This window comes from Saccostrea cucullata, unplaced genomic scaffold, assembly GCF_032062105.1.
Source record: "Saccostrea cucullata isolate Sc308-1 unplaced genomic scaffold, CSIRO_AGI_Scuc_v1 ctg726, whole genome shotgun sequence".
In the NCBI taxonomy this organism is placed as follows: domain Eukaryota; kingdom Metazoa; phylum Mollusca; class Bivalvia; order Ostreida; family Ostreidae; genus Saccostrea; species Saccostrea cuccullata.
Window position 1 is genome coordinate 143423 of NW_026925651.1, and position 24018 is coordinate 167440.

Below are 24018 nucleotides of genomic sequence, written 5' to 3' on the forward strand. Positions count from 1 at the left end.
AATAAATGCGATGCATGCAGATATATTGATAATTTGGATGCTGAATTTTGATGATTCACATCTCGCCCTGCAACAGTGAAGACTAGCACCTGATGATCAATGTTGCATTTGAGGTCACCCTAAATTGACAATAACTATTTAATGCCAGGGCACCTGCCCTCTCTCTTTTGAAATCTAATGGAAGGAGAACAAATTAATTCCTTGCAATCTGGGCTCATAACTATGAGCTGCACTTGTCTCTGATCATAAAAACTGTTGACTGTTTTGATAAAATCAGTGGCTTCTGAAGTGGCTGATTTTTTTTTTTTTTACGAGAGACTGCAATTCTGGGGGACACTGCGTGAGTCACCATGTGTCATCCATTAAAATCAATGGATCCCGAGATCCAGGTCATTGTTGGTCATTGTTGGACTTATTGGTCCAGCGTCTGGCGGTCAGTCTGGCCTATCACAAGTTCCGATCTTTATTGAACAATATTATTGGTAGGCATACACACTGGACAGACAGTGCCAGTATAAAATCAATTATTGGGTGCCTTGTTTTGCTATATTGAAGTGCAGTGATCATGAAGACTTGATCTTATAAGTCATCAAGTTAAATTCCCATCAGTTGAATATTTGCAAGCCTTTAGAAGAAAAAATTGCAGAATACCCTTAAATATTAACAAGGTCATGATTCTGTCAAAAATCATTGAAGCAGAACGAAATGCAAACATGATCTGTAATTCATGAAGATACACTCACATACCAAAACCCAGCTCAATATCTGCAAGCTTTTAGAAAAAAAAATGTGGAAAACCCAGTTAGACAGACTGACAGACAGATAGACTCAGGAGAAACCTATCGTCCCCTCTGATTTCATCTGTGGCGGTTAGCCAGGTTCAAATGCCAGTGGCCAGATAGCTAAGTTGGAAGACCACCTGACCAGAGATTCAGGGGGCCTGGGTTCGAATCCCAGAGTGGTCTGCTGCATTTTCTCCTCTCCCATTGCACATTAGTAGGGGACAAATAAAAGGATCAGCAAATTTTTTTGTTCAGAACAGGTTCATAATTGATATAAATTATATATTTAAGTTAGCATGAGATCAGAAATGTGACCTGACTATGTGCCAAGGTCTCTTAGGACATTTTGGACTGTTAAATATTTTAAGATCAAGTTCAAGGTCACAGGTTCATAAGAATAAGATGATTGTTTTTAATTACAACTTTGAATGGAGAAAAATTTGAAGCAAATATTAATTGTCAATCTGTGCATTGAGACTAAAATGGCCTGACCTTAACTCTTGGTGATTTGAAGAAGCTAGCTAGGTTAAGGTCTCTGATTTTAGAAATTTTGATTTGACCATAACTTTGAAATTAATAGAAGTTCTATCAGATTATTTTAGGTACAAAGATGGTTTGAACCATGATGAATTGTTTATTTGGACAAGATTAATTAAAGTCACTTGTTGAAGTGTAACATTTTAATGTCCATTATTTTGTAATGAAATAACCCAAGGAAATCATGCATGTTAATTGTGGTTGATTGTGGTCATAGAATGTGTTTAGACCTTTAATGAAGGGCATTTATAAAAGGATACAGTCACATTAAGCTTAAAATAGTTAATTTTTGAGGGACTGACAATTTTAGGATGATGAGGTGTAAAAACTGACAATTTCAAATTTAAAAAACAAAACAAAATTAATATGGTAGCCTTTCTGGAACAAATAATCAAGAAATTAATTTGTGAGGAATAAATTAAGTATGGTGTTTCAGAAATTATTTTTTAAAAAATCCTATATAAAAATATTTTTTTCTGGTATAGCCATAAGCCACAGTATAATTGACACCTAAATAATTACTCATCATTTTTTGATGTCTCAGTAAGGAAATTGACCCACTGACAGTTATGTTTTACATACAGCAGTCCTGGCCAGTTGGTGGTAGACAGGTCAAACTTCCTTCGCTAACCACGGCTCGTCCCTGCCCTGGCCCCGGCCCTCAAGTTGATCCATCATGTCTGACGCTGGTATTCGTGAGTGGTCAGTCCTCAAACCTAGATTTGTTTATGACGGTTGTTTACGTCCAATAATTTGACTTCTCTGTGTGACTTTAGACACATACTTGTATATGGATATTGTTTGTGGTTTTTTCGGGGTGACCTCTATACAAAGATTACTTACTATTCAGTTATGTGATCTTCCTCAGGTCTTGATGTATGCTTTTTCTGGTCCTGCTATGATTTCTTTCATTAAAATCACGGAATTGATATTTAGTGAAAAAAAAAAGTCAAAGCTTTCTTGATTGGAATTTTAATTTTCCAAATGTGATTGAAGGTCTTTAAATCTTTAACATGTGAGTATTAATTGTTCTGTATCAATAATTTTCTATTCCTAAACACCTTGTTTCTGCTGTGTATTTAAGCATTTTCAAAAGTCAATGTCATGTCCAAAAAAAGCAAAATATTTATCTGTGGTATTCAAACTAGAAGAATATACTGTAAATCAACTAAAATTTGTGCAGACTTTGTAAAATTGTGCAAAGCCATCTGCTCAGAAAAATTTAATTCTTGTGAACAAGTGTTTACTAGATGAAGATGAATGATAAAAGATAAAACAGCAACAGTGACCATGATGCTTGTAAACAAAATAAAGACATTTAAGTTAACTTTATTAATTCCAGATATTGAAGAAAGTTAATAATGTATATGTATGGGTATTATGGAGAAGGTATAGCCAATAATTATTTATGTACTGAAAGTTTTTTTTCTCTTTACTCTAGAGTCTGGATTCTGATGACACAGGAACAGTTCGCAGAAAAAAGAAAACTGTCGTGACTCCTAAAATGGCGATGGAGAGTTTCCGATCTTCATTTCTCAACACTGATGGTAAAAATATTTTGTCATTATAAATGCATTAACCAGTGATTATTGATACATATTGTGAAACCACTTATTTTCAGGGGGAGAGTGTGGGGGTTATTTCATTGTTTTTGTGGTATGCATTAAGAGATCCACAAATATATGTACAAGAAATGTAAAACTTTATTGACTAATGTATAACAAATCAGCACTTCTTCACCAACAAAAATCAAACATCCACAACCCAATATTTTAGGCCAAAAAAAATAATAGTCTTGTTTCCTGCTACCAGCCTGAAAAAAATAGGGTAGGTAGGTCGGAAAATTATTTTATTTTTTTATTTTTATTTTATTTTTTCCAGTGGTATTTTTTGGATATGAACTATTACAAAACCAAATTAAACAGGTCATTGGTCAATATCATCATTTAAAATAAGTAGTGTTTCATGCAAGTCCATATTTAAAACATATATATTTCATGAAATACCACTTAAATGTATATTTTTTTTTCACTTTTGGAGCATGAAATTTTCGATTTTCCCTCAAAAACTAAATAAAAACTTTAGGGTCTGGTGCAAAAAAATAGGGTAGGTCGGGTAGCAGGAAACAAGACTATTTTTATTTTTGGCCTTATCATTAAACCTTGAAAAATTGACCCCATGAAAATCTGAATTTACAATATAAACTGATATTTGGTCATGCTGGTGAAACAAGTAACACAAATCTATTCTGTGATCCCCTTTTCTGTCTGTTAATTCAATAAGATTGTCAGAAAGTCAATTACAGAAGAAGAAAATATTAGTTTATATAAGTTTTCAAAGTCAGCTATGGTCATTGAAAGGAAGAGAAACTGTTCACCAGTGATGGTATAATTTCTTAAACGGAACTGACTGGATGAATTTTAAGTGGGGAAAAATTGTTTGGGAGCTAGTGTAACATTGGGCAAAAATTATCCTCTATACAGTTGTAATGGTTTGGTCCGTGGATATGGGCCTGGATTTAAGCTTAGAGGGTAGAGCACCTGATCCAGCTATACACTTTCTCCTTTCCTGTTATAGATTTGGAGCCGTTGACCACCCCTGGAATTGCAGGTGAAAGTCCTGCCAGGGGGTTATAAGAACTTGGGTTGTGTCTTCGAGGTCGAAGACCATTTAAGGAGGGAATGTAATGGTTTGGACCATGGATATCGGCTAAGATAGCTCAGTTGGTAGAGCACCTGACTAGAGATGCGGGGGTCCCGGATTTGATTCCCGGTCCAGCCATACATTTTCTCCTTTCCTGTTACACAGTATTAAGTATTAAGTATTAAGTTAGAGATGGCAGAAGAATTTGAAAATCCATGTAAAAATGTAAGGTTAAGATGTACATTTATCATATGATTAGATTTGGTACAACTACATTTACTAAGAAAAATCCCCAACTAGCACAAATGTCAGAGGAATGTTATCCAAAGGATAAATAACAGTTTTTGTAATAAAATTCTTCAGGGTGGGTTCAGTAACATTTTTCTGGAACTGTTAGGTGCATTAGGTGTTTTCAGATAAGATAATTGGCACATGTAAATAACTTGAGGAAGTGTATGATTTAAATCTGATTACTTTGGAATTTTCCCTATGAAGTTATTAATCAATGTGCCAAAATTTGATTCCAGAGTATTGATTCTAGAACTCTGAGATGATCTCTTATAGTAATTGCATTGTGGTGGATCAAGGGTCTTGAAAAGGGGCAAGGTGCAGGGGCAGTTTGGGGTCAGGGTCTGGGCCCACAGCCACACCCCCAAAAAATTGATTTATTAAATATGTATATTTTGGACACAAAAGAAAGGGGTCTGGGTCACCTCTAAATTTGCCAGTGTTGCTTATACAGTGAAACCTAGTTTCTTGTTCAAGAAAGAGACATTAATTCTCTGTCGGATTAGATAGGGTGTCAAAAATCATGGATGATACAAAAATGGAAATGAAAAATAAAGGTTGATATTAACAGTGAAACAGATTACAAGATGTCAGATTAAACAGTTTATACTGTATTAAAAACTACAATGTTAGTGGGTTGTTAGTGAAATACAAATTGATCTGTTCTTGAAAATTGCTATAAAGATTTAGCTTCTTTTATCTTGTCAAGAAAGATAAATTTTATCTCTGATGCTCAATAAATTGTTAGCAATGTTCATTTTTGGCTTTCAATCAGAACAAATCCTGGCTAAAAATTCTGCTCACGTAAATTTTTCAGAATTTTTTTGAGAGGTGTAACATCTAATGTTTCATTGCTTGACAAGATTTGGAAAAACACTATTTTGCACTCTCTGTACTTATCTAGCCGATAGCTACATAGGAAACAATTCCAAGTTGTTTAAGTTCTAAGAGAAAAAGGAGCATAATCTTTGGATATATGTGAATGTATAAGTAAATTTTAAGGAACCTTATTATATATTGTACAGTTGTAACAGTTTAATGTATCCTACAAAGTCCATGCATGTCCACATGAACAGATATTATTCAGATTTTATACCAGTGATAACTCTCTAATTTCATGGATATAATTTACCAAGCACTGTAGTATTTACTTTTTTTATTGCTCCTATGTTAGAAATAGAGATGCTACACTGTCCAAAAATCTTGGGTTATAGAGACCGCCAATGAAGAAGTTTCTCAGAAAACATTTGTTTTAACAAGAAAATCAATGGACTTGTGATTTAGTTTCCCCTGGTCAGCGAGAGTCTGTAGACATATTGGAGCCCAACACTGGCAATATGTCCTTGTTTTTTAGTAGATCAATGTAGAGTACCAGAAAAAGAGTTATTCCATTTCAGAGAATTAACAAAGCAGGATATTTGCATTCTTTATTGAGATAAGGAGTTTGACCTTTCTAGTTACAAATCAGGAATGTCTTGGTTTGGTCAATGTCCTTGGATTTATACTTATAAAGTGAAGGTGGTGTGCATCTGTCTTAATTATAGTGATATATAGAGAAATTTGCCATCAGTAATAGCTAATAAACAGGATTTGTATGGTTTTGATGGATAAATCAATATACAATTAATTTAGATATGTAGTTAGATATTTAAGGTGTATATATTATCTGATTATAGAGCCAGGATTTAAAATTCTTTGCATTGTGAAATCCAAGACTACTGGTAAATCTTCCTATCTGGAGAGAGAGAGAGAGAGTCTGAGTTCACTGTGTTACATTAAATATTTATAAAGCATAAAGAAAAACATCCAAAAAATTTTTATCATTTGTAATTCAAGGTCATATTTGAGATGAAGGTTAAAAAACTTGGTAGTAGTGCAAAATCTTATTAGTAATTACGAAAAACATATAATCATTTAATGAATAAATCTGTAATTGACTGTTTTCAGTGTACCACAAGGCAGTATGAAATTTTTGCAGAGTGATGTTTTCTGCAATAATTGTCAGATCTTTGATGCATGCATTTGCTCTCTAGCAAAACAAAGTAAACCTCTAGGTATATAGTAACCTTCATTCCCTTTGTGAGTAAATTAGTTTTATCTGATTAACAGAGTGAGTCATTCATGAAATGTTCTTCTAATCAATTGATTTATGATGCTCAATGTACACAGAGCTAGGCTACTCAAAGGGAGCTGAATTATTAACAAACTTTTGTCAATTATGAACAAATGAGAATAATGTGTTTCTGAAATGAAAGGAATATTTGGACAGAGTGTTTTCATACTCTACTCTTGTTGCTTTGACAAGCATGCACATTGTTTAATGAGCATGTTACATGAGCAAGCAAAGTAAAGTGATAGCTAGCACTGTCATAAGAGTTAAAGCATGCTTGCCTTAAAAGTTTTGCACCCATGGGAAAGTTGATGCTCTTTAAATACATTGTAAACTTGATATTCTAGAGAAAAAAAGGCTGTTCTCTTATGTCTTTATAATATGTTTAAAAATTTGAAAAAGGGGAATAACTTTTAATATGAATGTATACTTATATTGCAAGGTATGAATAAATTAAATGTAAAAAATATCTTTATCTTTTGCATTAGTTTAAATTGCTTTCATTAACACCAAATTATGGATGAAATTTTTTTCCATTTTTTATTCTACAGAGAATCAAGATGTCAATCTGGATGCCATTTTGGGAGAACTTTGTGCCCTGGAATCGCAGCTCAGCTGTGCTCAGTCTGATCTCTACAGGCGCTCACAAGATCACCCCTCAGGACTCGCCAAAGATGAACATCGAGACAGCGGCAATGACCTCGCTCAGGCGGAACTCGATGCCCTCGCCTCAGAGATCACGCAGAGTCTGGCGTTCAGACACAGTCTGCCCTCCGACCATAATCACGATTTCATGCATGGGCAGTTCCTGACCAAACATGGCTCCTGTAACGATATTGCCAACGACAGTGGAGAGACGGACTCCGCTTTCTCTGAGAACGCCTCGCTTCCATCCTCTGAGTCCTTTACTTCTATGGTTACCGTGTCTTCAATGGCAGAGACGTACGCTCACCCTGACACTTGTAGCATGGTCAGCAATGCCAGCACCATCACCCCTCTTTCTGTGCAGGCATGTGAGGTAAATCTCCAGGATTCTGATTAGTGTAACACTTGTGTATTAAAATTAGGATGTGATTATCATAGTTTGAGAGCTTCCTGTAAAGGACTTTTGCAGTCAAATCTCATTGTCTAAAATTTGGTAAGATGAAAAAAACTTTCATCAAGATATTAAGGTTAGATTAAGAAATGGTAGTTGGACTTCCAATTTATTACATTCACCTATCCACGGTTTTTGAGAACTGAAGTTCAAGATACCAAATTTTAACTGTATAAGTAAGACATGTTCTGAGCAGCAATTAAGCTATGGTTGCTAAACATTCTGCAACAATTAACAAAAAAAGTTGAAATCTGAAATTGACAAATACAATTTTTCAAATGCTCAGTCATTTATACCCAAAAATAACGGAGCCTTTGAGGGCATATGTTAATATCAATCTCCATAGTGACTGATGGTTGTCATGGAAACTGCTTAACTCTCTCTCTCATGCTCCATTCTTCACAAAACGAATCCTCTGGTTGGCACTTTTAATCAGTTGAAGTTAATTAAGGAGACTCAAATAGTTACAACACCCCCCAAAAAATCAATGCCATGTAGAAACTTGAAATGGGTTTCCCAACAGTATTTAGCATGTGCTTCTAATTTTGAAGCATGCTAAGCATGGTTACAATATCTGCCATTGCCTGGACTTTATTTTTCCTGGTTTTAATTGTAAACAAGAGATGAAAGCAATTCAGATTGTTGAGATTAACTGCCATGTCGTTTTTTGTTGCCCCTGTGGGATGCTATTAACTTCTCTGTGATGTAATTTCTGATTGGGAGCTGAATTTTATACAGGCATTGTTTTCTTTTCATCTGTTGCAGAGGCTGGATGACTATATTGGTTAATTGACGCAATTCAGGGTCTTTTTTTTCTCTGTCAGTCAATTGTTCTTTTAGATATGCTAAAAGCTTTAGCAAGAAATGATGTTATTGAAATTTTTTTCTCTGCTTTTAGTTCCAGGGAGAGGAAAATGAAGCCAATATAATAGTATTTGTTTTATATGTGCTATTAAATTAGATTGATATGAAGAGGAATAAAACATGACACATTCAAAAATTAATTTTTTTCACCAAGTCAATTTTGATCTTGTACAGATTACCAACATGACAAAGCAATTTTCTGGCCTTGGTAACATAAAGTTCAAGGTCAAGAAAACTCAAGGTCAGATAGTCACCCAAAGCCAATTAAATGTGAGATCAGTTTGCTCATAATATTTTTTTAATGAGTATTGGTTAAGTTAATACTGCAATTGAGTATTGTTTTATGGCAGTTATTCAATGCTGGCTTTTAAGGGCATCTGTTTGGATTGGCTACTGGTACTGGGTGACTCAGTATTGAGTGTCGATAAATTAGGGGTTGAGCACCTTAATTGGAGCATCTCATCAGCAAGATTATGTAATCTGCTGAATATTTCCTGAAAAATTGATATTTGATTGTTTCATATTGGCAACTTCATATCTCCTGCTGAGTAGTTTTATGGATTTCAATCAAACTGTTCCATTGTGAAATCCAGTAGTCTTTTGTGGCCATGGTATATTTTTGGTGCACTTTAAATGTTTCCAGTATAGGACATCTGTCTCAACTGACTCCGTTTTTATAGCAGAAGTTGAACCTCAGATTGCTTATTCCAAATTAATTTTAGGTGAACAGTTAATTAGCTCATATTGAAAATGTTTTAAATATATTTTTTTACCATTACTTTCAAGTAGTAAATATGTACCCCGTAAGATATCTATATATAATAATATTTTTTCCATATACTATGTTTTTGCCTACTTCGTAAAAGAATTTTTGTCTCAACATAATTATGTTGAATACTTCAGAGGATATACAGAGGTCTCAGTTATAAACAATGAGATTGACTGTATTTTCAGTTGCAGAAGTTTTCACTATAACCATGTTTAATGTAATCGTGTTAGAGTATAGAAGGATATTATTTTAGCATGTCATATTGACTATTGCCCCTTTCTTTTTTTTTCTCTAGATGCATGCTCTTCTTACATCACACCTAAGTCTTTATGAAGAAGAACTCACCAAAGAGAATTACTCAATAGTAAGTGTGCTTATTTCCGAGTTTAAGGTTCAAAAACCCTCCACTCAATTATAAAATTGGTTGATTTGACTCGGACTATTTTTCAAAAAAAAATGTACAATATTTTTAAATACAGACAATTATAGAATAGTTTGTTTTTTTTAAATTTTGCCCCATAATTGAAAAAAAAAGCTGTTTCAACTAGATATTTATGTCCTTAAGAGTTATCTCTCTTAGCAGGGTATTGATGAACCTTAAACAAGTGACCTCATTGACAATTTGTATTGTATGAGACCTGGATAATTATGGATAAACTTGAACTGATTGTGTCATACAGTGACACAAAATCTGAGCTAGAAATTACATATGATGTCTTTTTGAGTACAGTGAAGTTTTTTGTACACTTCAGACAAACTGAAAACACTTCAAAAAAAAAAATTTTTAGACACTGCACACATATGTGCCATTAGAGTATTTAACACTTATTCATCCTCTTAAATATAGTTAAAACAAAAGTACAAATTAAACCAACATATATCTTTTTGAATATTTTTGATAGTTTTAATGAAAAAAGTCTATGATTATCAGTACACATGTGGATCGCTGTTTGATATAGTATATATTGTCACATGACTTTGGTCATGAAGAATCCAGTAATGAGTCAGATGGACTGGGAAAAGGGGTATAGGATATAATCTATGATATAATATAACAAGCTGCATATATATGGTAACCCCCCCCCCCCCCCCCCACACACACACACACACACAAAGGGATTAAGGCCTAACTAAGAGAATGAAAATAATTAATGCAAGCGTTCTTCATTTCGTGTTTCACTGATTTGTGCACATAAAATTCACCACACTAAGATTTATGTTAGGTAATTAAGGAAATGCTTGATACATAAAAATCAGATGGTACCACCTTCACTTTATACACAGTTTTCACTTTAATTAAATGTCATTTAAGCATGCGAGGTGGAAACTTAAACTTTAATTGTCAAGTAGAAATGATTAATTTTCATTTTTTAATGTCAACAAGAAGAGCTTATGCGCATATATGTAAGTCTGTGTCTGTCTGTAAACAATTTTTCAAAACGCTACTCCTCCTACAATTTTAGTCTGATTTCAATATAACTTGGCACACAAGTAGACTACACTAATATAGATAGAATAGTGCATCGGTTTTTGATTTCGGTGAACGGTGTTGCCATGGTTACTAAAAATAGAATTTTCTGTGAAATTCCTTTAAAACGCTACTCCTTCTACAGTTTTGGTCTGATTTCATTATAAATTGGCACACAAGTAGATTACACTAAGATACATAGAATATTGCATCGGTTTTTGATTTCGATGAACGGTGTTACCATGGTTACTAAAAATAGAATTTTCTGTGAAATTCCTTTAAAACGCTACACTCCTAAATTTTAGTCTGATTTCAATAACTTAACACACAAGTAGACCACACTAAGATACATAGAAATTGCATCGATTTTTGATTTACGGTGTTGCCATGGTTACTAAAAATAGAATTCTCTGTGAAATTCCTTTAAAACGCTACTTCTTCTACAGTTTTGGTCTGATTTCAATATAACTTGGCACACAAGTAGACCACACTAAGATACATAGAATAGTGCATTGGTTTTTGATTTTGGTAAACGGTGTTGCCATGGTTACTAAAAATAGAATTTTCTGTGAAATTCCTTTAAAAGGCTACTTCTTCTACAGTTTCGGTCTGACGCCACACACACACACAAACACACACACAAGTAGATTACACTAAGATACATAGAATAGTGCATCCGTTTTTGATTTCATGAACGGTGTTACCATGGTTACTAAAAATAGAATTTTCTGTGAAATTCCTTTAAAACGCTACTCCTTCTACTTTTAGTTTGATTTCAAAATAAGTTGGCACACAAGTAACTACACAAAGATACATAAAATAGTGCAATGGTTTTTGATAAGTACAAACCAGTAGAGCTACAGTCTCGACAGAGACTTCTGGTTTCTTCTAATCGCAGAAAAGTGTGAAATGTATTATCTAACTTTTTAAGTGCACATTTGCAATGCCCCAGTATTGTTCATCCTTCGCACAGTAGCCATAGATTTTTCGACATTTTTTAGAAGCTGTAGAGTGTATAGTAAATGCTGATTATTTTCTGCGGATGAGTGAATGTTCATCAGACTTTTAATCAGTTTCAAATTAGTATAGGAATTCTGTTATCGAAAACGTGTTACAAACATGAGAGATATTAGATGAAAAAATAAACAGAAGGAATGCGTTGTTAGTAAGATGATTTAAATATTTACAGCTTAATAAGGGTTCAAGGATGTTACATGAATGCTGCTCGTTAATCATAACCAAAGGTCAGGTAGAAGTTCACATATCGTCAAGTAATGCTGACTTAGCTTATACAATGTCGTTCAGGCCTAAAATGTTTAAAGAAAAAATTATTGGCGTAAGCAGAAAATATTTTATATATGAGTGCACATTTTTAATTTTTGCTGGAAAAAAATCCACTTTGTGCAAACCATGAAAATTGCCTTTATTGTCCTCTCCCATTAACAAGGTCACTTGATTTAAAATAGATTTTTTTAAAAAAAATTGTTTTTGTATCTATGTAACATTTTTTAAAACTACACAATTAAGTTTAGTTCTAATGGTTCTAGGTTAAAGAGTGAAAGTTGTCTTTTAATTTACAGGAAGAACATAAAGCCAAGCTACAAGCTGAGAAAATTCGGATTGCGCTGGAGAAAATAAAGGAAGCAAAGATTCGCAAAGTAAGTTTTCTACAAGAACAGATGGCATCATTTTTACGAAAATGACTACAAAAATGACTTGATGAAAAAAAAAATTAGTCTGTGATAATCGCTGGCTCTGATAGTGCAAGGAAAAATAGAATAATATATACAATTTGATCCATGTATCTGATTGCGAATATTCCTCTTATTTGACACAGTGATGACAATCGAGATTAAACTAAAGCATATGTTGTTCCATGCATACCACTGATAGTTTACTGCAAATATTTATTGAATGCATGCTTATGAAATTAATTTTCTAATTTATCACTACTTCTGCAGAAAAATTTTAGGGTTGGGCATGTTTTAAGAATTTAATTGTAGAGGAATTTCGGGGGTTGATCATATTTTAGTTCTTTTTCTAAAATTATGGACATATATTGTACATTCATATGAAGGTCAAGTTTCCAACATTTTTTTTTTTCACACAGTTGTTCGTGCGAGCGTTTGGTAAAGATGGCAGCAGTAAGAGTATACTTGTGGACGAGAAGATGTCCATCTCAGATGTGTGCAGCATACTCGCCGACAAAAATCACATACGACTCAATTCCAAACTCGCAGTCATTGAGCACATGCCAGAGTTACTCATGGGTAAACACAATGTATTTACGAAAAAAAACTGGATGATTATGTAATTTCCAATGTACTATACAAAAACCTGATCCATTCATGATTTTTTAATTTTAATTTAAATTTAAAGACTCAGAATGCATTAATAAAACAAATGGATAATTTAAAATGGATTTACATGTACTTTCCAATGTCAGCTTCCACAAATACGTGATTCATTCATATATACATTTTTTTAAAAAATAAATTGCATGCCTCAGAAGGTGAAAAAAAAAAAGTGATTTCAGTCATCAATTTCATGGTAAGAAGTCTCCATTATTGTGTGCCCAAGGCAGTGATTTAAAAAAGGAAACTATTGATTTAGTATATTGCACTGTAAAATCTTTTACTTTTTCTGAGTTATCTGATAGCTGCCTTAGTTTCATGAGAACTGATTGATGTAATTCTTGGAAATATTGATTGATTCTCAGTTTAAAATTTTTCACATCAAAAGGACCTATTGATTTGTTATTAAGAGAGAGGGTCTGTGGTCCTTTCTCACTTGTTAAATTATTCTGTGTGTTTAAGGGGAAAAAAGTAAATTAAAACATATAGCGACAGATTTAAATGTGTACAACACAGTCCTGTAATAGTGTAGCGAGACCAAAGTTGGACAACTTATGTCTTAATTAAACTTTAAGAGCTTGTAGTGTATTTAGTTTTCTTTCTGGAAATACATAAATCTTCCTTATATCATTATATCAATGCTTTACAAGAAAATTCTACTTTGTGTAAAATTGTCTGAGCAGATCTAGAGGGGGAGGGGGGGGGGGGTGTCCTGTATTAAATGCATGAAGTAAGTCAAGTAAAAGTGACCTTGAAAACACACACACACCCTCACACACACACCCTACCTAGATCCGTGCCTGAATTATTACAACTCAAATTTATTGAGACAATTGCAAAATAATGTGAAAAATTGAACAGATAAGTACTAAGATAAAAATTGCAGAAACTTTGCAGAAATGTAGAAAATACATGTAGTTGTAAAGATTAATAATTAAGTAACATCTGTTTCAGAGCGTATATTGGAGGACCATGATACGCTGGTGGAGAACATGGTCATGTGGACAAGAGACACTCATAACAGAATATTGTTTGAGGAGAGAGAGGAGAAGAATGATTTATTTAGGCATCCAGAGGTAGATATTTACTTATTATGATAATCCTGTTATTGTAATAATATGAAGAAGACATCGCTTAATTATTGTATTAAATCTGTTATTGTTATAACATGGATATTGTAAATAATTTTTTTTTTTATTAATTATAATGTATTGTTAAAACAATAATTTTATTATATACACTGTAATTTTATTTATCATGAACTACAAAACAAAATTTATCTTTTTTTTAATTCTGAAATCTTATTTAGAAGATATATCTTTCCGTGTTTAATTGAAATCATTGTTACTTTCGATATATAACAGAAATATTTGCTGATGAGTTCCTCTTCTGAGAAAGGTGCTTCTCTTGATCCTGGTAGAAGACACAAGCTGATTATGGTAAAAATACACCTCTGATTTGGGGTTTGATATAAACTATGATGAAACATCTGATTTTATCTTTTTATTGCAAATTAATTTGATGCATATTTAAAAAAAAAATAAAATGTAAGAAATACAAATTTAATAAACATTTCATCTTTCTGATATTGAAAGAATATGGTTTTTTCCCCTATCCCAACAAAATGAGTGACTATTACAGGAGTTCTTTGGTGGGGGAGGTAGACAAGTTCCAGAAGTTGAGGGAGTGATGTACCTTAAATCCGAGGGTAAAAAGGCCTGGAAGAAATACTTCTTTGTGCTGAGGTCCTCGGGTCTGTACTACAATCCAAAGGGTAAAATTAGCAAGGTAGGCTTCTATTTCAATAGTATTATCACCATATTTCAAATATGATTTGTACAGTAAAAACACACTTAATAATGAAATGAAATGCCAGGGATGGACAATTTTGCTTCTTTTAAAGCATAATATTAGTTATCCAGGTTCATTCAAGGGTTTATGGGGATAAACCCCGGGTTTTATTCCATACACCCTCGGGGCTATCCCCGTACATCCTTGATAAGACTTGGATAAGGAAGTCATTTCCTATGTACCTACAAAAACTCTTTGTAAACATTAGAGTCTTATCAACTGTGTCTCAATCAATAAGATAACTACTTACTACAATGCATCGTGATGTCATTTTATTTGGGTTTTTATCTGGAGAAAGTATGCATTGTGATGTCATGTTTTATTTACCCCCAAGCTCAAGTTGGGTGTATGGAAATTAACACCCGACTCTGTAACCAATTAAAGCTTGTGTTACAAGCTACATAGGGAATAATTAATCATATACTTTAAGTTTGTGATATACCGTATAAGTAGAATTTTTAGGAAGGATTTAATTTTGGCATTATTAGCGAGGGTGCTGACATCGCTAAAATTGAATATCGCTAAAAATTAATTGCGTATTATTTGTAATAGCTTCTTTACTTAGCATTTTAAAATTGCTAAAAGTACTCCTTGCTAAAAATAAAATACCAAATTTTAGGTAGAAATCGCTAAATTTGCGTCTCGCTAAAATTTCCACTTAATACGGTATTTTAAAGTCATAGGGAATGAAATCATTTTGCAGCTTCAAGTCATAATAAGCATGTACGCTTTATGTGTGTTTTGATGCAGTACTGAAAAAAGTTTGATAAAATTGTAGTTTCAGAACATGTTTCACCAATAGTCAAAACTCAATGATATGCTGCAAAAGAGATTGTGACAAAGTCATAATTGAATCTGATATTTTGCAGGCATCCAAAGATTTAGTCAGCATGGTGAACTTTGATTTTGTGGACGTTTACCGAGGGCTTGGTTGGAAGAAGAAATACCATGCCCCCACAGATCACTGTTTTGCTCTAAAGGTTAGAGGGACTGTAAAATTGTATACAGTAAACCAACTTTTATTTGCGACGACATTATTAAGCGATTTACTGGAAGTTTTTTGTGGTTTCGTGAAAAATAATGGGTTCATGGGTATTTATGAAATTATACATTTGGTGGTAAACATAAATCCACGAGTCTCTTCATAACTCAAATACAACAAGAATTAAACCCAAGGAAAATTTATAATTTCACAATAAAAGTGGAAAAAAATTGCATTGATTAAGGTGCAGTTTTGCATATCCAAGCTCTTTGTATAAAATCTTTTTGTTATACATTTCAGATTTTATTTAAGATGTTAAAGTATTGCTGTATTAAAAAGCTCATCCTGTATTTCTAACTACCTCTATTTGACATTTTTTTAGCATCCACAAATCCAGAAGAAAACGTCTAAGTATATTAGGTACTTTTGTACTGAAAACAAGAATGCTCTGGACCAATGGATTATGGGTATTAGGATCGCCAAGGTAACAGACATACTTCCTCCTTAAAGCAATAAATGTACATGTACATATTTATTTTAATTTGTCATTTCTGAACTATAAGGAAATTTTTTGAGAATGAGAGTTATTTGGAAGTACATGTATATGTAAGATAAATATTTCCTTTTGTTTGTTTTGCCATTTGGCTTGAGAATCTTGATTATCAGTTTTGTTGGGCTAAAATATATTGTCTCGTGACCAAGGACTAACTACTTTACAAATGCATCCTGGGCACTTCTTAACTTCCGAGATACTCAAGGCAAATTTCCTGTGGAGAAAAAAACGTATATTGTGCATATATATATAAGTTCCCCATGACACATTTTCTAGTGTCATAATTTGTCATAGTGTTGGCTGTGTTTATTTAGTATACTCTTAGATGTTATCGCACAGTATTAGTCTCATGGAGGAAAGTTTATGAGGATATGTATTAGGAGTTTTCATCAGAATATTTCTAGGAAGATTTGCTGAATATAGATCAAAGGTTTGTACAATATACTAATGTTGATGAGATCTAATCGAGAATAAACGGGGATGTCCTCTCGATGGTACACTCATGTTTTTGTTGTCGTAATGTCGAGCCAGATTGAGGAAGATAAGGATTGATACGGTCTACTCTGGATAGAAACACTTGTAGTCATATTGCACGATTTCCTGAAAGGATTGTCTAATTCTGCCTGAACAAAAAGACTTGTATCATTAATAGTTCAGATAGGACACTTTTGTTTTTTTGCCAAATATTATGATTATGTGACAAATTTACACGTCCATTAACAGTGGATTAATTTTTCCATTCTGAAAGGGAGAGGGCTATTTTGCTGTTTCTCCGGAGCTAACCAGTTTTCATTTGGAAAGTTTTATTTTAATACATGGAATATCTAGAATCTAGCTGTGGGTGTTGTTCATCTAAATAATAATCTCATTGTGCTGGGTGATGTCTCTATAAGAGTGAATTAATCATCGTTTTAGTAGGATGACGGATGCAGATTAGTGTGTGTGGTTTATGTTAGGTGTAAGATTGTGAGCAAATTTCAAGGATGGCGACTGAAACGGGTGAAAGACAGAGGTGTGGGATGAGCTGTTGAAAGTGATGAGGATGTTTTGAGAATCAAGTGTGTAATTATAAAGACTCAGTTGTTAGACATACTCAAGTTAGTATTATGACTGGATAAAAGTATTTTTCTACCTTAATTCTTGTTTTTAATTGAGCTTGAATTTTTAGACCCAGGCTCTTGTTTTCATTTCCTCTTGAGAGAAAATGTTTCCCTTTCCTTGGCCTATTGCACTATTGAAAATTTTATTGCGATTCTTAATAGAAATTTTTAGAATTTTTTATTTGATAATGTTGAAGTGTGAAATTGTTGGATGATGTATTTAGTAGCATTTAATCTTTCTCTTTTTTCAGAGGTCAGAAAGAGAAAATAAATTGATTGTCTTTTATTTTCATTTCAGTATGGCCACCAGTTGTTGGATAATTATGAAAAACTTCGACATGAAATTCAAATGTGGGATTATCGTGAAATGCGCAGTAGCGTGTCTGAAGTATCAAGTGAAGCACTAGAATTAAATCCGGATGTGAAAGACAGTCGACTGTCTATGCCAGAGCCTAGATCCAGGAATTCATTAGTGTATGTACAAAACTCCAGTTTTACGACCCACGGTAATGTGTTAGAACATTCAGAGGATCTAGTGGGACCAGAATCGCAAAAAACAACACTCAGCAGTCAGAGTTCACTCGAACTGCCACCGAGCGGTGGACTGCAGAAAACTCATACTAAACGTGTGTCATTCAGTAATACTCCCAGTGTGATTAACGCAGACTCAGACACCGAGATGAGGGTCAGACATCGAGATTCCATTACGAGCGCCTCCACGGATTCCAGCGAGGACTCGACCTCCAGTGGTGAGAGCAGACACAGTGCTAATTCATCGGCTTCTCGTGGGAAATTCCGGGCCAAACTTCCTGTGACCACAGGAACCACACGTCAGATTTCTGAAATGGTGCAAGTTGCTTATGAAGGAAGTTCAATTTCTTCGTGTGAGTCAGACACTCGAGCCGGTGGTCATGAGAGGAAATCTTCTCTAGTGAAACACGGCGAGAAGGAGAAGTCAAGATCTTCTGGTCATCGACACGAAAGGAAAAGTTCTGATGGAAGTATAGAGAGAGAATATCGCACTCTGAAGAATGTGTCACCTCAACATACTCTGTCACATCGAGCCCCGCCCTCACCCCCTCCCCTGAAGTGTCCACTCAATTACCAAAGTATACAGGAGGATGAGGAGGTGTGGCAGAGGAATGAGAATTTTGTCCCCACCAGCACCTACCCCTACCATCCACCCCAACAAATACCAGGCCAAATGTCAATGCATAAAATGCCCATGTCTCCCCAGCTTCCAAGGGTGTATTCTGATCCTTCTCAGGAGAGATGCATGTCTCCTCCTCCACAGGAGAGGTTCAAGTCCCCTCCTCCTCCCTCTCACAGTAGGATCATGTCTCCCCCATCCCATCACAGAGTGCTATCCCCCACTTCAGCCCCGACAGATCCTTGGGAATATCGAACTGACCTTCCTCCCCCTCCAGGGGCTATGTTCTCTCATGGCGAGCCTGGAGGCAGGCCACAGGGATTGGGATCACATACTTATCAAGAGCAAAGGCTCTCTAAGCACACTGTGGCAGCCCCCAAAACTGTATCCCCAAAGGTGCCTCAGAGCTTGAGTCAGTCACCTCCTCCACCCATGCCACCCCCAGCACCAATGGCAAAACCTCCCTCCCCTGGGGCTTTACCATTTCACCCACCCCCTCTCACCAGCCTCTCCAACCCCATGTTCAAGCAGGCTAATGTTTTATCAGAGGAGTGTGACAGTAATGCATCTTCTCCTTGCCCCTCAGAATCTTCACCCACCACTCCTAGGAGTATGCTGGCAATGCCCCCTGCTATGCCGCTTTTACAAAATCAGTATGTTAGCTTACAGTCAGGTGCCATGAACCTCAGTAAAGCGCCTCAAAAGTCAGGACCAGAGGTTGCATCTGATCCACCTATGTCTCCTATGTCTGCACCCCAGCCTAGCCCCCCTGCTGGGTCCATGGCCTCCCCATCACCTATGAGCCAATCAAAATCACAGAAAAACTACCCACCACCTTTGTCTTGTGGGACCACAAGGTCATCGGCCAGCTCAGGGGTGATGTCCCCTGTAAGTCCCATGTCCCCCGCCCTAGTCCAGTCACCTCAGATGAGGAACAGTGCACACGGTTATGAACATTTTGATCAGGTCAGAGTGAGGCCAGGGTCACAGGGGAGTAGGGGATCTACGGGGAGCAATATGTCAAGAACTTCATCCGGAGGATCTGTCAACTGCTATCCACCCCCTCCTCCAAACCCTGGGGCTCAGCCCATGTCCCCCAGATTAGATGACAGTGGTAAATCATTGCCGTTTTTGGATGAATTATCAAAACGATCTAGTACTGGGCCTCCTAAAAAGGTGCCTCCACAGACATTGCCTAAACCAACAGAAGGGGGACATAACTCAAACATGCAAAATATCAATGGTGCTACAACTACACTGACTAATGGGGTCACCCCACATAACCACAAGCCTGAGGGGGTCAGGCCAAATAGTGCTCCCATCAAGAAGGGGGTGCCACCACCCCCTCCCAAACGCAGCGAAACTACAAGACTGTCATCAGACGTATCTAAAGTGAAGGACCAAGATAATGTAGTGCCAAGTGTTCACGATTCGTCGATATATGAGAACTCTCAAGAGTGCGAGGGGATTATGGACATTAACGATCTTCCCCCACCCCCTCCCGAACTCTTAGCGGGTCTAGCCAGTGACGGTAATGTCAAGCGGGGTAAACCCCCGCCCCCTCCTCCAAAACGAAGTCGTGAAACTCATTTATCACAACAGACATGATGTAAGGATTCTGTGTTTTAATTGTATTTTTTGAATGTTATATGATAATTGTACTCTCCACCTGCATAAAATGTGAAATAGAGTAGATATGTATGATGTTAATGTTTGTATTTTAAAGATTAGATCTTTGAAAAAAAGAGAAAAAACAGTTCCATTTTTTGATTTTATGAAGAAGAAAATGTTGGCTGTCTTATTTCTTTTTTAAAAGAGAGGGTTGTATTTTTATACTTCCATTTTAACAGATATAATTGTTGAATCACTTTGTTGGTAAACATTTGATGCTAACTTTTAAAAATTCCTGTTTTATGAATAATTTTGTTTTGACATGGTTGGAAAGCCAGTGTTTCATTTTATTATGTATTCTTAAAAGAGTTCAGACAAATCTGTTCGGGGAAAGTTTAAAAAAAAATCAAAATTACAAATATCTGAAATCAAGAAAGAGATATTGCCGTCTAAATCAGTACACATGTACCATGCAGTTAAGTGCTTTTGTTTTCTATGTGTTGTGGAAAGTTTTGTGGTTATATATAACTATAATTATATACTTCAGTGTCTCAATCAAAATGAATTTTGTGGCATCTGTGTGCTTTGATCATATTTTTGTGAGTGTCTTCTGTTTAGAAATAATACAGAAATGCAGGATGGGACAAAAAGTCTGCTTCAAATATAATCAATACATTTGTATACCTATAATGTACAATGTATTTATGAGGTGATCAAACTATTTTATACTGTTAAGTCTAGTCATTAATTTGCCATGTTTTTACAGAAAATATAACTGTATGAAGAGAAATTGCCAATATCTTAATTATGATGAAAAAATATCAATGATTAAAATGCTTCACTGCATATTGAAGGAATAGACATTATTTCTAAAAATATCCATGATGATATGAACAAGTAGACATAAAGTAAGTTCTTTTTTTTTGGGGGGGGGGGGTGCAATTCCCTGACTTCTTGTTGTGTCCCCCCTTAGTTATTGCTTTACTTTTTTAATCAGCTCAAGCTGTTGCCATGACAACCCTCAGTGACCAGTATTGTAATTGCAGCCCCTGCTATAAAACTTTCAAACCTTCAAGGCTTTACTTGTGGAGTTTGTACAAAGGAGGAACTATTTTAGAAGAACATATACTGTGCTTTTACAAAAAGCAACATATTATGCAATATTTCTTTTTATATCTTTGTAAATTTTTCTGAGTGGAAGTTAATGGCTGTTGAACAAAAAATGAAGTTAGGTAAACATGTTATAATTTGGTGCAGTTGATACAGTATTAAATCATTATATTATCAGTCATATCATATAAAACTTTATAGATAAAAGTCAATTGTAGAGTTATAAACCACCTTAGATCGCCAAATTCAATATTGCTAACAATGCATTTACTTATTTAAGGTTATTGTTTTCTTTTTAGACATCAAAAAATCATTGAAGTTATTTCTTGCTAAAATTAAATACCAATTTTTTCCAGTAAAAATGGCAACCACTTGGTTTGAAGTCTTTTTTTTTTTTTTTAAAAAAACCTTAATACACCTCTTTAACTTTCAAGTTCTTAAAAATGAGTCAAAAATGAGTGTGCTATATTTAATCATGATTTTCATTTTAAGGGTTTTACTTTTTACAGTTTATTTTATATCATCATAAACTTTGAAATTTTTCACAATCACTTTAACAGCCCAGTGCTTCATTCATTTCTAAGATATCAGAAAATTGACACCAAATCATGAAATTCATGTTGATATTTTAAAAAAAAATTGTGGGGGGGGGGGTTAAAGTAGACAAATAAAGAATTGATCTTTATGCAGGTTTAATTTAAAATAAAACCAAGGGTAACTGGTTGTCATTTATACACATACCATGGTAATACCAAAGCTGATTGTGAGTAGAAACGCTGTCCTTTATTTTTGAGAGCTTTTCTCAAGTAATGTTCCATAGTTTGATTGGCATAATACATAAATCTGTCTCTATCAACAATTTTTAAATATTCATTTAAACTTTCAAGTTGAATTTTTACATAATTTTTTTATTAAGGAAAAGAAACAACATAATTAATTTTGTGTTACAAATTGACAGGAAGATTTTGTACAGGGTTTGTGCAATAATAAACATTGTGCATATAAATAGATGATGTTTTTGTTTTCATTTATACATTTCATACCCCATTAGAAGAACTCTGGAATCTAGAACACTAATATCTCAAATGTAATGAGTGTGTCCTAGCGATGAGAAGTCCCAACCTCTAATACTGTATTACTATGCTGCTGTCTGTCGGTTGGTCAGTCTGTCTGTGTATCCACCAAGTTTCCGTTCATTTTCTTTGCAGTGGTTGCACATAATTATTGAAATGAAATATGGTAGTACAGATTTTTCATAAGAATATCTAGGTCAAGTTTTAATTTGGGTACCATGGAGCCATTTTAGACAAAGTTTTCCCCCTTGAAATTGGAAAAATTCCAATTATTTGCAGTTTCCGTTCATTTTCTTAGCAGAGGTTCGAACTACATGTACTGAATGATATTTGGAATACAGATTTTTCATCAGAATATCTAGGTTAAGTTCTGTTATAATTAGTATTAGGTATGATGGAGCCATTATTGACAAAGTATGCCCCATGGTTTTGGAAAAATTCCAGTTATTTACAGTTTCTGTTCATTTTCTTTGCAGAAGTTGAACATACTAAAATGAAATTGGTACAGTATACAGATTTTTCAAAAGAATATTTAGGTCAGTTTCTGTTTTGGGTGCTATCGAGCTATATTTGACGTTATTCCCTAGACTTAGAAATATTCTTATTAGTAGGGAGAAGGGGGCATAAGTGTTTCACAAACATCATTTTTTAATAAGTATTTAACCCCACAAAATATCAAATACTTATTTTCTCATAGTGCCATCAAGTTTGAGAAAACTATATGTAAGTTTAACTGTGGGGTAGATTCAGGCATAGCCTGATCAAATAATGACCCCTGGGGGTAGAGTGGGGCTGCAATGGACAATCAAAAATATACATAGTAAATTAAAAAAAAAAATTCTCAAGAACAGAAAAGCCATGGTTGGTCATTATTTACTTGAATATGGAAGCATCCTCAGGCAGTGTAGATTCAGATTTGTTCAAAAAATGACCCCAGGGATAGGTTGGCACCACAATGAAAGTTCAAACGGATATATGTAAACCTCCTTACCCATATCGAAAATAAATATAAAAATAATAGATTAAAATAATACAAAAATAATACAAAAAAAGTATATTTTTAATGACCAAATTTGGAACCCTTTTTATCTTGGTTCCAAATTAGGTCAAAAATAATACACTTTCTTAGAAATGAAACACAAAAAAATATATTTTTAATATACTTTATTTCTCAGTAAAAATACAAAAATAATACACTTGATGTATTTTTTCTGTACTCTTGTATTTTTTCTGTATTAAATCCTTATCCAAAGTACAAAAATAATACAATTTAGAGAAGAACTAAAAAATACAAAAATAATATAAAATGTATTAATTTTGTATCAGTCTATTATTTCTGTATTATTTGGAGCACCTTGAAAAAAAAATAGGAAAATAATACAAAATGTATTAATTTTGTATCAGTCTATTATTTCTGTATTATTTGGAGCACCTTGAAAAAAAAAATAGGAAAATAATACAAAATGTATTAATTTTGTATCAGTCTATTATTTCTGTATTATTTGGAACACCTTGAAAAAAAAAATAGGAAAATAATACAAAATGTATTAATGTTGTATCAGTCTATTATTTCTGTATTATTTGGAGCACCTTGAAAAAAAAAATAGGAAAATAATACAAAATGTATTAATTTTGTATCAGTCTATTATTTCTGTATTATTTGGAGCACCTTGAAAA

The 24018-nt window shown here is 34.2% G+C and overlaps 1 protein-coding gene across 4 annotated transcripts in view; it reads left to right on the forward strand.

The window, feature by feature from the left end:
* The window catches only part of LOC134269503 (ras-associated and pleckstrin homology domains-containing protein 1-like), a 46652-nt gene extending 24376 nt beyond the window's left edge, over positions 1–22276 (forward strand). For all 4 annotated transcript variants that reach the window (XM_062751708.1, XM_062751709.1, XM_062751710.1 and 1 more), the window contains 11 exons: positions 2761–2866; positions 6912–7378; positions 9385–9453; positions 12138–12215; positions 12668–12827; positions 13866–13987; positions 14276–14350; positions 14553–14699; positions 15632–15742; positions 16127–16228; positions 17696–22276. In XM_062751708.1, the coding sequence (XP_062607692.1) occupies positions 2761–2866; positions 6912–7378; positions 9385–9453; positions 12138–12215; positions 12668–12827; positions 13866–13987; positions 14276–14350; positions 14553–14699; positions 15632–15742; positions 16127–16228; positions 17696–20155 (3897 nt within the window). In that variant the 3' untranslated portion in view covers positions 20156–22276. The remainder of the gene's footprint in view (positions 1–2760; positions 2867–6911; positions 7379–9384; positions 9454–12137; positions 12216–12667; positions 12828–13865; positions 13988–14275; positions 14351–14552; positions 14700–15631; positions 15743–16126; positions 16229–17695) is intronic.
* The last annotated feature ends 1742 nt before the right edge of the window (positions 22277–24018 follow it).